General features: G+C 64.6%; 1 protein-coding gene across 1 annotated transcript; it reads right to left on the reverse strand.

Annotated features, from left to right (window-relative positions):
* Positions 1–501: 501 nt before the first annotated feature.
* Positions 502–9,047, reverse strand: VSTM2L (V-set and transmembrane domain containing 2 like). The gene is made up of 4 exons (XM_026056990.1): positions 8,945–9,047; positions 5,334–5,503; positions 4,219–4,269; positions 502–887 (listed from the first exon to the last, which is right to left on the reverse strand). Exons 1-4 carry the CDS (start codon positions 9,045–9,047, stop codon positions 576–578), a joined length of 636 nt encoding a protein of 211 aa, XP_025912775.1. The 3' UTR covers positions 502–575.
* Positions 9,048–13,345: the final 4,298 nt, after the last annotated feature.

Consider the following 13,345-nt stretch of genomic DNA (forward strand, 5'->3'; position numbering starts at 1 on the left):
CCGCCGCCGGCTGCCCGGGGCGCTGCGCCGGGGCCGGGACCGGTGTCGGTGTCGGTGTCGGTGTGCGGCGCCGGCGGCGGGGCGGGATGCCGTAACCGAGCGGGGCGCTGCCAAACTGAGCAACTAAACTAGGCCTTGCGGGGGGACCGGGCGGGGGTCGTTCGGCGAAGCGCGATGGGGGACAGGGGACGAGGGGGACGAGCCCCGCGTGGGGCGGCCCGGCCGGGCTCGCTGCGGGCAGGAGAAGCTAGCGGTGCAGGGCGAAGCAGCGGGGCGCCCGGCCAGCCGGATGGGGCGAGCGGGGCCAGAGGGGGCCGCACCGGCCCCGGCGGGGGCTCCCTCCCTCCCAACGTGGAAATGGTCCTGCTCCGGCACCCGAGTCCTGGCGGCACCGTGGGATGAGACCGAGACGTCCGTGTCCACACGGCAGCGGGAGGAGAGGGCTCGGGCAGCATCCGGGTGAGGGGGGCACATGGGGCAGCACGTGCCCCTCTCCGACGCGCGGCTGCAGAGTCCRGGGCGGCGGGAGCCGGTGGGGGCGGCAGGGCTCCGGCGTCCCCTCCGGCACCGTCCTGCTACAGCACGCAGGAGGCGTCCACCGAGCGCTTCTTCAGCTCCTTGCCGGCTTTGTGTTGGTGGTGGTGGTGGTGCGCGTGGGCCGAGCCCGGCCTGGCGGGGTCGGGGAGCGGGGCGCCCCGCAGCTGGGTGTCCTGGGGGTGCCCGTCGCTCCCCGCCGCCTCCACCCGCAGGTAGGCCTTCACCTTGTGGTGCCGAGCCTTGCCGTCGCTGGAGTCAATCACCCGGCACTCGTACGTCCCCTCGTCCGTGGGCTTCACCCGCGACAGCCGCAGCTTGTGCGAGATGTTGCTGCCGACCACCTTCACCACCTGGGCAGAGCGGAGAGTGGGGTCAGGCGGCACCAGAGCCCCGGACRCCGGGGCCCTCCGTCCCTCCCGCCCCAGCCGCCCCCCTGGGGGGGGCAGACGCGGCAAAGCCCGGGCACGTGCGGCCCCTGCCCGCGACGGCGCCCCAGCCGCGGCAAGGCTGCAGCCCTGGCGCGCTCCCGGACGAGCCGTCCTCGAAGATCGATGCAGAACCACGCGGGCTAATTAGCTTTTCTACCAAATTGATTCGCTCTCAGTATTTATCACCCAATGAAATTTAAGACTTACTCACTAGCCAGAGCTGCAGCTGCTATTGGGTTAGGTCAATAAATCAGATTTATAACCCGCCCTGAGGCCGCTGGCTCCGTTCCCTATAATCACACTGGATGGCAAAGGCCATTTTTCTACTTGCCACTGCATTTGTTAGCGGAAGATTTTATGGGGTTTAGAAACTGGGCTGGAGGCCGCAACCGGCGAGTCACAAACTCCCTGCTGAAGAGGCAGCGGGGACAACCCCGAAACCGGGCGGCAGCGGGGAACGGGCCCCGGCGTGGCCGCCCCCRCTGGGCCGAGCTGCTGGGGGCACCGCGACCGCGCTGCAGCAGCCGTGAGCGCACGCGAGCACCTGCACCTGCACGCACACGTGAAACCCCGCGCGCGGCCGGGCCCGATGCGAGCATGCATCCTGCAGCAGCGGGCGCCTGGGTTAATTCCCCTGGGAAAGGGGTGAGCACAGGGCACCGGTCTGGAGCGTGCGAGAATACCAAGGCCGTAATAGGAAAGGACCTTTAAAAAAAAAAATCTTTGTATTAGCAGAACAAGGAGTCACTTAACGAAATTAATGGCTGGGAAATGTAGAACTAAGAAAAGCAAAGCCCAATTTGCAGGCGTCGCGGCCGGCCGGCGGATCCGCTGCCCAGCAGGTCGTGGCACCTCATCCTGCGGCTGAGTTATCGCAGGGCCGGGTAATTTTACGACCGCTCATAACGTTCACGGCTTCCCAGCTGCGAGCGAAGTGCTGACATTTCATGCTCGGAGGCGCGAAGTGGCCGCCGCTGGGCCAGGCCGGGCCGGGCCGGGGGAGCCGCTCRGGGGGCTGCGCCGCGGCGGGGGATCGCCCGGGGGCCACCGCCACTGCCCGCCCTAGGGAGACGTGGCCGCTCYGTGGGCACAGCGCTGCCCTGCCGGGAGCTTTCCAACGCGCGACGGCTCAGCCAAACACCACATTTCTTTAAACAATTCAAAGGAAAAAAAAGAGAAGAAGAAATGTTGCATTTGCTACCGCCTGCCAAATCGCTGCGATAGTTTTTCTCTCTGCCTCCCCTCGAAATGCCACACGGGCTCCCGAGGGCCTGGAAAACCTGCAGCTCGGAAATACCAGCTCCTCTGGAAGAAGCTTTTGTTCAAAGCACGGGGAAGGTCCCCGGGCCGGTCTGGCAGCACCCGCCCGGCCCCGCGGCGCGTCCCGCGCTTCCCCCCCGCCTGGGGGCTGCTGCCCGGTCACTCGTGCTGGCACGAAATCCGAGCGCGGGGCTCCTCGCAGGAAAACACGCTATTTATTATTAGACTAAGTATGTTTTGGTGGATAAAAAAATGGCTAAGGGGGTGCCTAATGCGATGGTTTCTGCATATGATTTACATCATTCCATATTGTTTTATGCTGCCATTTGTTTTCAGTCAATTTGCTCTTTTTCTGTTATGCACATTTTATCAGACCATTTGTGGTGTTGTCTCGTCCCTGTTCATTTATCTTCTCAATTCTGTAAACATTTAATAATCAAGCACATTTAAAATAACAACAACAAAAAAAAAGGTTTAAAGTCAGGTCTCTCCCTGGTGGCTTGATCCGGAGGAAACAGCAAAAGCGTCACACCCAGACTGCTCCGAAATAAATCATAGTTACACATGCACATGCATTGATTACATTCCGGCATGCAATTAACTGCCTAATTATGCTGAAAAACGCAACGGCAGAGTTAACAGGCGACCTTGCCCCGGGACGGCGCCGCGGCCCCTGCGTCAGCCCTGGCTCTGCCGCCGGCTCCCTCCGGCCGCGCCGGCGCCGGCCCCGGGCTGCTCTGGGACTCGGTGCTGGAAACGGGGGCTGAACGGCAGCTGCCGGCACCGTCGCAGCACCCAGCTGCCAGCGCGGGGGGGAGGCAGGGAGGTGTCAGCGCGGGAAGGAGGTCGGACGCACCTGCCGGCCTTCGGGAATTAATTCTCGGAGCGTTGCACAGCCCGTCACCGGAAAAGTGGCCACCGTGGGCTCAAACCCCGGGAAGCAACGAACCGAACCGATCAGAGGGGATATTGTCTCCCTGGGGAATTCGTTACTGGCCATGGAATTCACATGCGTTAATCCCCACAGATGAGAAAAGAGAGACAATGCCCTAAATCCCAAGATTTTTCATGGCGCTTTGCCTGCCTTGGCCCTATCGCCATTCACCCGGAGCGACGGCTCAGCCGGAGGGTCTGGTCCCGGTGCCGGCAAGCCCCGGTCCCGGGAAGCCTGGGCTCCGCGCCACACGGCAGCACAGCCACTCGCCGCACGTGTCCTGCCCTTCCTCTCGCTCGCTTAACAAGGGAAAACTAAAAAAAACTACCCACACAACATCATGGCCAAGGCAGTTAAATTGTTTTAAATATTGTTCTACTTCCGTGAAACCGGCCCCGTAAGGAGCCAGGAGATGCCAGCGCCCCGGCCTCGCCGGGCAGGGAGGGCAGCGGCACCCGCCTGCGACAGCGCGAGGCCAAGAGCGTTTATTTTATTTAACTAATTAGTGTCTCCTCATTCTGTTCACGTGAGCCTAAACGGCTTTGGAATTCTAATCCGGTAAGTAAATTCGATTATTTCCTCCTTAGTGTAAACTTGTTCCTTAGATGCCTAAAGAAATCAAACAAGATCTATCCCGGGCTGTCAGGCGCCCCGTGCCACCGCCGCGCCGCGCCGCCCGGGACGCTGCCGCCCTGAGCCGGGCGAAGCCGCAGAGCGCGGCCCGTCGCGCACGGAGCGCCGGCACCCGCCCTTGGGGTGCTCTGCCGAGCTGGGGCTCAGAGCCGACCCCGCTCGCCCGGCCGCCTCCGCCGCGCTGCACGGCAGCCCCACGCGCCCCTCGGCGAGCTGCCCCCGGGCGCATCCTCCCCTGCCCATGGTGTCCGGCATGCGGGGCCTCTGCAGAGAGAGAAAGGGGGGGGGAAAAAAAACAGAGAACCCAAAATACACTCCCCCCCCCCCCCAGCAGATCCATGCGATTTTGACTACCGGCATTGCAGGGAAAAAGTTACAGCTGTGCCCTCGATTAAAGTCCTCACAAGACTCATTGTCGAAACTCACGCTTATTTTTGTCGCGTCCTTCCCAGCCTCCTCCTGCTGCGATGCTTTTAGCTGTCGGGAAGAGAGGGGTKGGGGGTGGCGGGAGACCGGAGAGGAGACGAGAAACCATTAGTTCGGCTGGAAGGAGGGAGAAAACCTATCATCAGACTAATTCCCACCTCGGCCAATAACACGCGCTTCAAAGGCAGCCTGGGAAGGGGGAGAGGAACTCGGCCGGGCAGCGCGGGAGGAGGGCGAGGAGGAGGAAGGAGAAGGGCTTTGCCTGCCTCCCCGGCGGGGCTGGCTGGGGCAGCGGGAACCGCACGTGGGACCAGCTCCCGCAGCTCCTTCCCAGCCCGGCACCCCCCGGATTGCCGGGAGCGTTTCCCAAGGCGCTGGCTCCGCGCGGCCGCCCTGCGTCCTTCCCGGCAGACGCCGCCCCGAGGCGCCGCGCAGCCTGGCCCGTGCCYGCTCCGGGCAGAGGCATCCCCGCCGCCCCCGGCCCTCCTCCTTGCAGCCCTACAGCAATGCTCCCGAGCGATAGCATTTCCCTGACGCTTCTCTGAATTTATGGTAACGCCAGGAGCAGCACACTGCCAAAGACACAATAATAAAGGCTCATTAAAATACCTAAAGCTGCCTTTCCATTATTTGGCCCTTATCTCCGTGTGAACACAAAGAGAAATAAAGAGACAGCTGTCTGCCAGGACTGATATACGGAGAGATGGGGCGAAGGAGGGAGGGTTGTGGGGGACGAAGACGAAGGGACGGATACAGAGGACACGCTTGCGATGAGGTGGGAGAAGGCACKAGCACAAGGCAAAGCCTCTGGCTGGGATCGTGCCCCAGGGCAGCCACGTGGGCCCAGAGCTAACCGGGAAGGGCAGCCGGGACGGGCCCGGCATCGCCAGCCCTGCGGCTGGTCCCGGGCGCAGCTGGAGCCTGTGCAGCCCTGTGACATGGAGTGGGAAAGGCTCCGCTCATGAGGGGGATGGTGCGGGAAAGGCTCCGCTCACGAGGGGAATGGTGCGGGAAAGGCTCCGCTCGTGATGGGGATGGTGCGGGAAAGGCTCCGCTCGYGAGAGAACACCACACTCCAGCAGCACATGCAGGGCAGGGGGACAGCAGGGCGTTACCTGGTTGGAAGCCCACGTCTGTTTGTCCGTCCAGTCCTTGTGGTTGCGGACGTACCACCACTGTATCTCAAGCGAGTAGGAGGGGGACCCGCTGCCTCGGAAGGAGCACGCCATCTCCACGTCCTCGCCGGCCTGGGCCGTCATGTCGTGCGGGGTCTCCGTGAACAGGGCTGCGGGCAGACAGAGCAGGGGATGCGGCGCCCGCCGGCCACGCGGGCGAGGGTGGCACTGCTCCTTCCCCAGCAAAGCCGATCCCGGCCCCCGGCAGGYGGGAAAGCCCCTTCCAGCTCGCCTTGCTCGAGGGACAAGTCTCGCTGCCGTGGCCCTGGGTCTCCCGTCACCCCCAGGTCCTTGCTGGCTCCTGCAGACCTGCCCCGCTCGCCCCAGCCGCGGCACGGGCAGCCCCAGGCCCTGGCGCCTTTCCAAAAAGCAGCAGCCCCAGCACCAGGAAAGCAAGCGAGCAGGAGCCCATCGGTCCCCCGTGTCCCCACACCACCGGGCCCTGAGCGTCGCCTCGTGGCGCCCTCCCGCCTCGAGCGAGAGCAGGACACCTGCTCCTCCAAAATGCAATAAATAAATAAAACATGGTCGGCCGCATCTCAGCTTAAATCAGAGCATAAATGAAAAACAAATCCTTGTTTAATGCAGCCCCCAAACAGTCTCCCACGTGCCATATGGTTTGCTTTCCTCTCTCAAAACAAATATTGTTCGCAGATGTAATTAGAATTCTTTTCATCTCCTCTGGAGAGATTATTGCTCCTCCGTAAAGCCGGCCCCGGCGCGCAGGTCACTCAGGACACATCGCTGTCACGGCCTGCGGCTCCATGCGCGGCGGTGTCTCCGCAGGGACCGCGGGGGCCAAACCCTGATGTGGCCAGGACCTTGCAGGCGGCGCGGCAGGTCCAGGGCTGCCGACCCCCCTCCCGCCCCAGGAGGGCCGCTGAGGGCTTGCGGCACGCGGACCGGTCCCGCAGCCCCTTTCCCTCCATTGCCCCTCCGGCGCTCGGCCCCGGYGCCGGGAACTCCAGGGGCCCGCAAATCCCTGGGGTGCCGCGCTGAGCCCTGAGCCAGGCTCAGAACGGCTCCTTATCAGCCCGGACAGAAGAGTTAATACCTTTAATATCTCTCTGTCCCTCCGGACGCATGGAAATCCATATCCTTATCGCTTTCCTTTAATCCATCTTAGCGGGGGAACTGGGGAAGCTACAGAGCGTAAGGGGCTTAGCGAGCGCCCCGGCCTCCCGGCGGGGCTCCTAGCATGGCTCCTGCCCCGGGGGCCGCGGGGCAGTGCGGGCCGGGCGAAAGCTCCCACCGCCCGAGCCGGCTGCGCGGAGCACCAGGGCCCCGGGCCGCCTGGCTCCGGCGGCTCCTCGGCACATGGCAAACGGCTGCTCCTTGCTCCTGCCGCGTCAGTGCTGGGGCCGTTGCCTTGGAGCGATTAAGCGATAATTGTGCACACATTCTCCAACCAGTGCCTAACAGGGACGTTACCTTCCAGGCCCCTCAGTGCTCTTTTTTTCTTTTCCAGGAAATGCAGCCAGTAGGCTTCCCTGCTCCCTGATATCCCTGTGGGGCCGGCGGCTCCCGCTCCCACCGCCCCTTCCCACGTGCCCCTGCAGCTTCGCAAATCCTCCGGATGCTTCTGCTCTCCTGCCTGCACCAGCCTCTCTCCAAAGCACTGCTGCAATTTCTGTCCCTTCCGCCCGGGAAGAGCTGCAGAGGAGCCGGGCAGGCTGCAGGAGAGAGGAGCTGATGCTGCCTTCCCGTGTCCCCCACGGCAGGAGCCCGGGCACTGCCCCTCGCCACCCTGCCAGAGCACCGGCGTGGACGTGGGTCACACCAGGAGCCTGGCTGCAGCTGCACCGCCATCGTCCCCAGTTCTGCGGGGCGGTTGCATCTCCCTCCTTTTCCCCGGCTGACATCAAGCTACGTGACAGCAAGTGACATCAAGCAAGCTGGGAGAACTTTCCTTAGTGAACAGCTCCTACAAAAACTCCCAGTTCAAAGGCCCTGTCTGCTGTTCTTGTTAATGCACGGCAGCTTTGTCCTTAACCACCGCTATGGCTTTAGTTAAAYGCTGCACGGCATAGCCACAGGAGCCGGCTGCAAGGAGCTGCCGCTGCCCGACCCGTGAACGGAAGCCCCTTTGCAGAATAGCCGCGGTGTCCCCTGCATCCGCAGCGTCTCCTGCGCCTCGCTGCCCTGTGCACGCAATCCCTGCTCCGAGAGGCGACAGCCCCGGCCGGGACCCCCCCCTGCAGAAACCCCACTGCTCGCCCACCTCCCCTCGCCCACCTCCCTCGGCCACCCAAAACGCGCCTCTCCCGCGCATCCTGGGTAACATTCTCCAGAGCCGTCCTCCAGGGAGTCTGCTTTAATTATCAAGTTTAAGGAGCAGACATTGCAGCGGATAGCCTGAGGTCTCCAGCCCATGTCTAAATTACTCAGAACACAATTAAAATCAGCTCGCACAGACTGAAATTTGGCAGATGAGTGGAGAAGAGGCTTGATTGAATCAAACACCTCCTTTCTTTCAGATTTTAATTGGGAAGCGTATGGATCTATTAACCTCAGGGCTCAGCCTCCTCAAAGCGCCCCGAACCCAAGCATGCGGCGCTGGGGGACCCGGCCGTGCCGTGGAGCCCGGCCTCCCCGCGAAGCACATCGTGCCCGGGAGCCCCCTGCCACCCGGCGAGGCAGGGTTCGGGCAACCCCAAATCGCTCGGGATGCGGCTATGCGAGGTCTCGAACGCCCCTGTGCAGCGGGACAGGCCCGTGCGAGCCCTCGCCGAGCCGGCTGGGCACGGCCAGCTGTGGCATGGGCACCCAGCGCCCTGCCGTCGGCCCCCGTTTCCCACCCGGCCCGAAGAAGCCGCGTTGCAGGAAGCTCCTGCAGGGCTTGGGCCCAGGGCTGCAGCGCTGCGTCACCCGGCGCAGGTGCCCCCGAGCCCGGCGGATGGGGCCAGGCAGGGACCCGGCCTCCCGGGGCAGCTTCCGGAGGGCTCCAGCCGGGCGCCGCGATCCCGACCCCGGGCGAGTGYCCAGCCTGCGGAGCGGCAGCTCCCTCCGGAGGGCTGTTCCGGCTGGCGCAGTCGTGGTCGGTCGTCGCCGCTCCGATGGGGACGAACGCGGTCTCCCAGCTGGCGCGTGTCCCAGCACGGCATTCCGGGCCGGGGGCTCTCACAGCTTTGTTTCACGGCAGCTTTAGGGAGACGGGCTCTCGGGGGCAAAACCTGGTCTTGGGATCTCTTCTCATGCCGTCTCCATCCAGCTGTGTATCTGAAACACCTGCTCCCCATGGAGCCAGGCCCCGGCTGCAATCATCGGCACTGGCAGCTCCCRGGGACCCATCCTGCTCGCAGCAGGTGACTTGCCACCACTGCTGGTCGTCACCTCCATGTCCTYGCCATGGCAGCCGTGTCCCCTTCGTGCCAGGGACCTCGTGGTCCCCATGGGGATGTCCCTCACCCATGGGAACGAGCATCCGAAGCTGCCGCCCTCCAAAGGAGCTGGGAGATGGAACCTCTGGAGCTGCCCAGCGCCCTTGGGAGCTGCTGCTGTGACAGCGGCAGCCGGACCAGCCTCCAGCCAAGGACCCGGCCCCGCTGCACGCGTCGGCACCAGGATGCCCTCGACGCTCCCGATGGCCTCAGAGGTGCCGATCTCCCCGGCTCCGTTGCGCCATGGATCCGCACAGCGACCAGCTCCCATCATTCCGGCAAGGCCGTTTCAGATGAGGCTCCCTGGGAGCAGCCGCTTCRTCCTTGGCCTCATCCTTCCGCCAGCTCTCATCACGCGGCGCTCGGAGACGCTGGCTCCTCTCCAGGCCCAGCTTCCTAGGCCCGTGGAGGCTCCCGGCACCGGGATCCCACTCCCAAACCGCAGGTGCCCCGCGCCGGAGCAGAGGACGAGGCGAGCCGGCAGCGCCTGCCTCCAGCTGCTGCCTCCAAACCCTCCAGACCCCTCAACGAATGCACCCAAAATGCGGCGCTCTCATGGAGCCGGGGGGCTGCGGCCCTGCTGCTCCAGCCGGGATGAGCAAGGCTGCTCTGGAGCAGGGAGCGCCCCGCTCCGGGCCCCGCTCGCAGAGCCAGGAGGCAGGCGGGAAACTCCTAACACACAGCTCACGAAATCACCCAGCGAAGGGCAGTGGAGAGCGAAAGAGAGACGGTAAACACCGGCTGACAGCCCCCTTCCTCCCTGCACGAACCAGCCCTTCATCCCCCTCCTCTACCTCACTGCCCCCGTGCATTGCAGCATCCCCTCACTCCCGTGAGCCCAGGCGCCCCCGGCCACGGTGCTGCCCCTGCCAACCAGACAGCCCCTACCCCTGCCCCTGCCCCTGCCCAGCCACCTCGTCACCCCGTCCCCATGCCACCATCGGCTGGTGCAGCCACACGTGCAGGGACCCGCCCGCCCTGGAAGCTCTTTTCACCTGCACTGGTTTTCCGTTCCCTCCCGCAGCTCAGGCGGGAGCAAGCGCAGCCCCGGCACCGTGCAGAAACCCCCCCCCGGCCTGGGCTTCGCCCCGCCACCACGCCGGAGCCCCGTCCGAGAAAGGCCTGCGCTAAGCAGGCAGGTCCTGCTGCACAGCTCCCCGGCTCAGGCTGGGCTGCAGAGCACATCCCCACRCTTCTGACGGCGATTCCCATTTTGTAGGCGTGGAGATGCTTTGGGAGAGCAAGACCCTGTTCCCAGAAAGCAGGCGAGCCTGGAGCTGGAAGTACACATTTCAATCTGCTTTTCAGTTGGAAAAGATCACTGGATATATTACACAGAAAGCAATAAAGGCTGCTAATAACTGTAGCTAATCACCTTTGGGGCAGAGCACCCAGAGCACCTCGCCGCAGGAGCTGCGGTTGGCAGCAGCGTGGCGCGAGAGGGGCCGGCGTGCCGGAGCCAGGGCTGGGCTCGGCTGCACACAGAGCAGCGTCCCGCCGCGCTGCCACCGCGCTCCCTTTGCACCCCTGGGGGACAGGGCTGCGGAGGGCATCCGCGCTCGGCCTCGGATGTGCCCGCAGCAGGAACAGGACGCGTCCGGAGGCTCCTGCGCCCGCGGACCTGCCCGGCCACGGGGAGAACCGGGGCTGGGGAGTCAGCAACGGTCCCCACGGCTGCAAATCCTGCCTGTTGGGAGCGAAAGTTTCGCTTAACATTAATTGCTACTTAAACTCTATTCAATATTTGGAGAAGCTCAGTGGATTTCTAATAACCGCAAAGTCGGTGCCCTTGGAGGCCGGGAGCGCGGCCACGCCGCCGGTGCCGGCTCACCTCGGTGGGGGCAGGAGGAGCTGCCTGCTCCCTCCTGCTCCCGGCTCAGCCCTGCGCACGCTTTGCACCGTTTGCAGGCTTGAATCACAGAGACGAAGCTGCCGAAGCGCACACGGCTCCCGCTGTGGTCGGAGGTGACCGTGCGTCACGTGGAGCAACCCCGGGTGGACGGGACGGAGGAACAGAGAAGCTCGGGAGGTGCCTGCAGCCCCCGCCACCCCCGGGGCGAGGACCGGCCGGGGAAGGGTTGCCTCTGCAGGCGAGGAAAAGAAAAGCCCAGCAAAGGGCAGGAGCAAACCTGCAGGAGAAACCTGCAGCTGCTGGCAAAGCTAAAATAAAGAATTGCTTTAATTAGGGCTGTTATGATATTACCCTCTGATCAGCCAGTGATTTGGCAGCTGGCTACGGCGCTTCTGAATGGCCTATGAAAGTGATGGACAGTTTGGGGACCCTCCAGAGGCAAGTCATAACCGGTCGAGCTTTCGGAGGGGAGGGGACGACAACACAGGCATGGTCAGAGATGCAGAGCCTCCGCCAGCCTGCACCGAGCCCGCCGCGCTGCCTGAGAGCCAGCGAGACGGGGATTCGCGTTCGGAGCGACGGAGCGAGCCCATCTCCACYGCCTGCACCGCAGCAGCCGGAACAGACCGGGATCCACCGGAGCCCCCCCAGGAGGGGTCCTGCACGGGGAAGGCTCAGGTGCCCCCCGCCCCACACGGACCCCTAGAAACGGGCTGGGAGCTGTTGGGCTGCTTTGTAGAAATGTGGCTGAAAGAGCTGCACCTAATGATCAGCCCGGCAGACCCGTCCCCATCCCGCCTTGCCATCCATCCTGAGGCCGTGCTGGCCTGTCACCTCCGGCAGCTGCCCCTCACGCCCCCAGCTCAGCCCGTGGGAGCCAGCAAATYGCCTCTGCAAGAAGTTTGTTTTCTGCAGCTGTGAAAATCCAGCACACAAACACTCCTGCAGATCAGCTGCTCGGGCTGCAAGTGCGTTAGGACACTGTAGCTAAAAAAAAAAATCACCTTCGGTGGTGCCAAGCGCCCTCCTCGATCAATACCGTGGGCCCGGGCAGCGCGGGCAGACGAGACGCCGCAAGGACGGGCTCCTGCTGCCGCTGCCGCGTGCCGGCCTCGGAGGCGGCCCCGCGTCCCGCTCCTCCCCGCGGCRGCGCAGGGGGTCCCGGCGCGGGGGCAGGTTTCCGCCGCGGCTGCCCCTTGCGCAGCCCCATGCACAGCGCGCCCCAGCCCTGCCACGCGGAGCAGCGTGGGCTCCGGACCCGTCTGCGGGGCCGGGCGCCCGGCAGCCCCCGCGACGCACGGCCGTGCCCCGGGGCCCTGCTCCCTCCTGGCAGGCATTCGCCACCTCCGGCAGCAGCTGGCACGCTGCCCGCCCGGCGCCTTCCCTCTCCCTCCCTGACATTGGCGCCGCGTCCTCCTCGGCGGAGGGAGGGGGGCTGTAACGGGCTCGCTGCTCCCGGTGCTTTATGGCCTGCTACCTGTCATAAACTGAGAAAATCAGGATCGATAAATCTTCCAGGAAACAAAAATCAGGGGAAATAAAATGAACTCAATGGGGAAACACAGATAAACGGAATTGAAAACGCCTGCTGGGACAGCTTGGTGCTCTCATAAACCCGAGATGTACAGGTTGCTTTGCTATCTCCCCGCCGGGGCAGGGATTCATTGCTCAGCCAGCGCGTCCCCTGGGGCGGGTGGCCCGCGCCGGGCAGAGCGGCGGGCGGCTGGTGGCAGGCAGGGGACGCCGGGCCCGGCTCCGCGAGGACGCACGTCCCCTCGGGCAGGCGGGATGCGGGGAGGCGCCCAGGGTGCGGAGCCCCCCCCTGCCCCAGCTCACCCCGGTGCCTCGCACCAGCCCTGCGGGGCAGGACGGGGTGGCTCCAGTGACCCCCCTGGGGCTGCTGCCGAGCCCCGGGGCCGTCGCGGCAGTTCTCCGAATGAGATGCCTTTGCTGCCTCGGCAGCCCCGCTCCGTCACCCTGGGAGGAGAGGTGGAAAATATGCAACGAGCCTGTGCCGAGTCCCTGCAATCATCCCTCCGGCCAGCCGTGGCCAGGGCGCTCCTGGTCACAGCTCATAGCAGGGACCTTCCTTGCAGGGTATCCCGGCGGTCACCCCGTGCTCCCTATGACCCAGCCTGCCAGCCACTTCGGGGGAACCCTGGAAGGGGCCGTGCCAACTTTCCCAGCCCCGAGGCCGCGGCGTGTTGCAGCCGCCTCGGTGGTGGCAGAGCTGCGCCCCGAGGCAGCGCCTGCACGTGGGAGGAGGGAGTGCGTGCAGCAGCTGCGGGGATGGTGAGGGCAACGGCAAGAATTACAAACCTAAGGAGATTTAAGAGCGGGGGGGAAAACGCTGCTGGCACCTGCAGGATGGCAGGAGTTGCACAGCTTTGCCAGAACCATTGCACAACATTTTGGCAATCAGATGCCAGCAGAGCGGGCGCAGGATCCCTCGAGGAGCGGGAGGAGGCCAAGCCCCACCACAACGGCTCGGGGAGAAAGACCCTGAGCAAGGCGATGCTGGGGCCCCCATCCTGCGTCGCCTCCAGGGTCTCCCGCTCACCCTGGCGTGTACTGAGCACTGCAGCGTGCCCATGCACCGCCCCGGCGTGCCCCCCCCCCCGCACCATGTGCCACAGCGTGCCCGTGCATCGCCCCAGCAGGCCCCCCCCYGCACCGTGCGCCACAGCGTGCCTGTGCATCGCCCCAGCGTGCCCAGCACG

Source organism: Apteryx rowi, unplaced genomic scaffold, assembly GCF_003343035.1.
Source record: "Apteryx rowi isolate R43461 unplaced genomic scaffold, aptRow1 scaffold_0, whole genome shotgun sequence".
In the NCBI taxonomy this organism is placed as follows: Eukaryota; Metazoa; Chordata; class Aves; order Apterygiformes; family Apterygidae; genus Apteryx; species Apteryx rowi.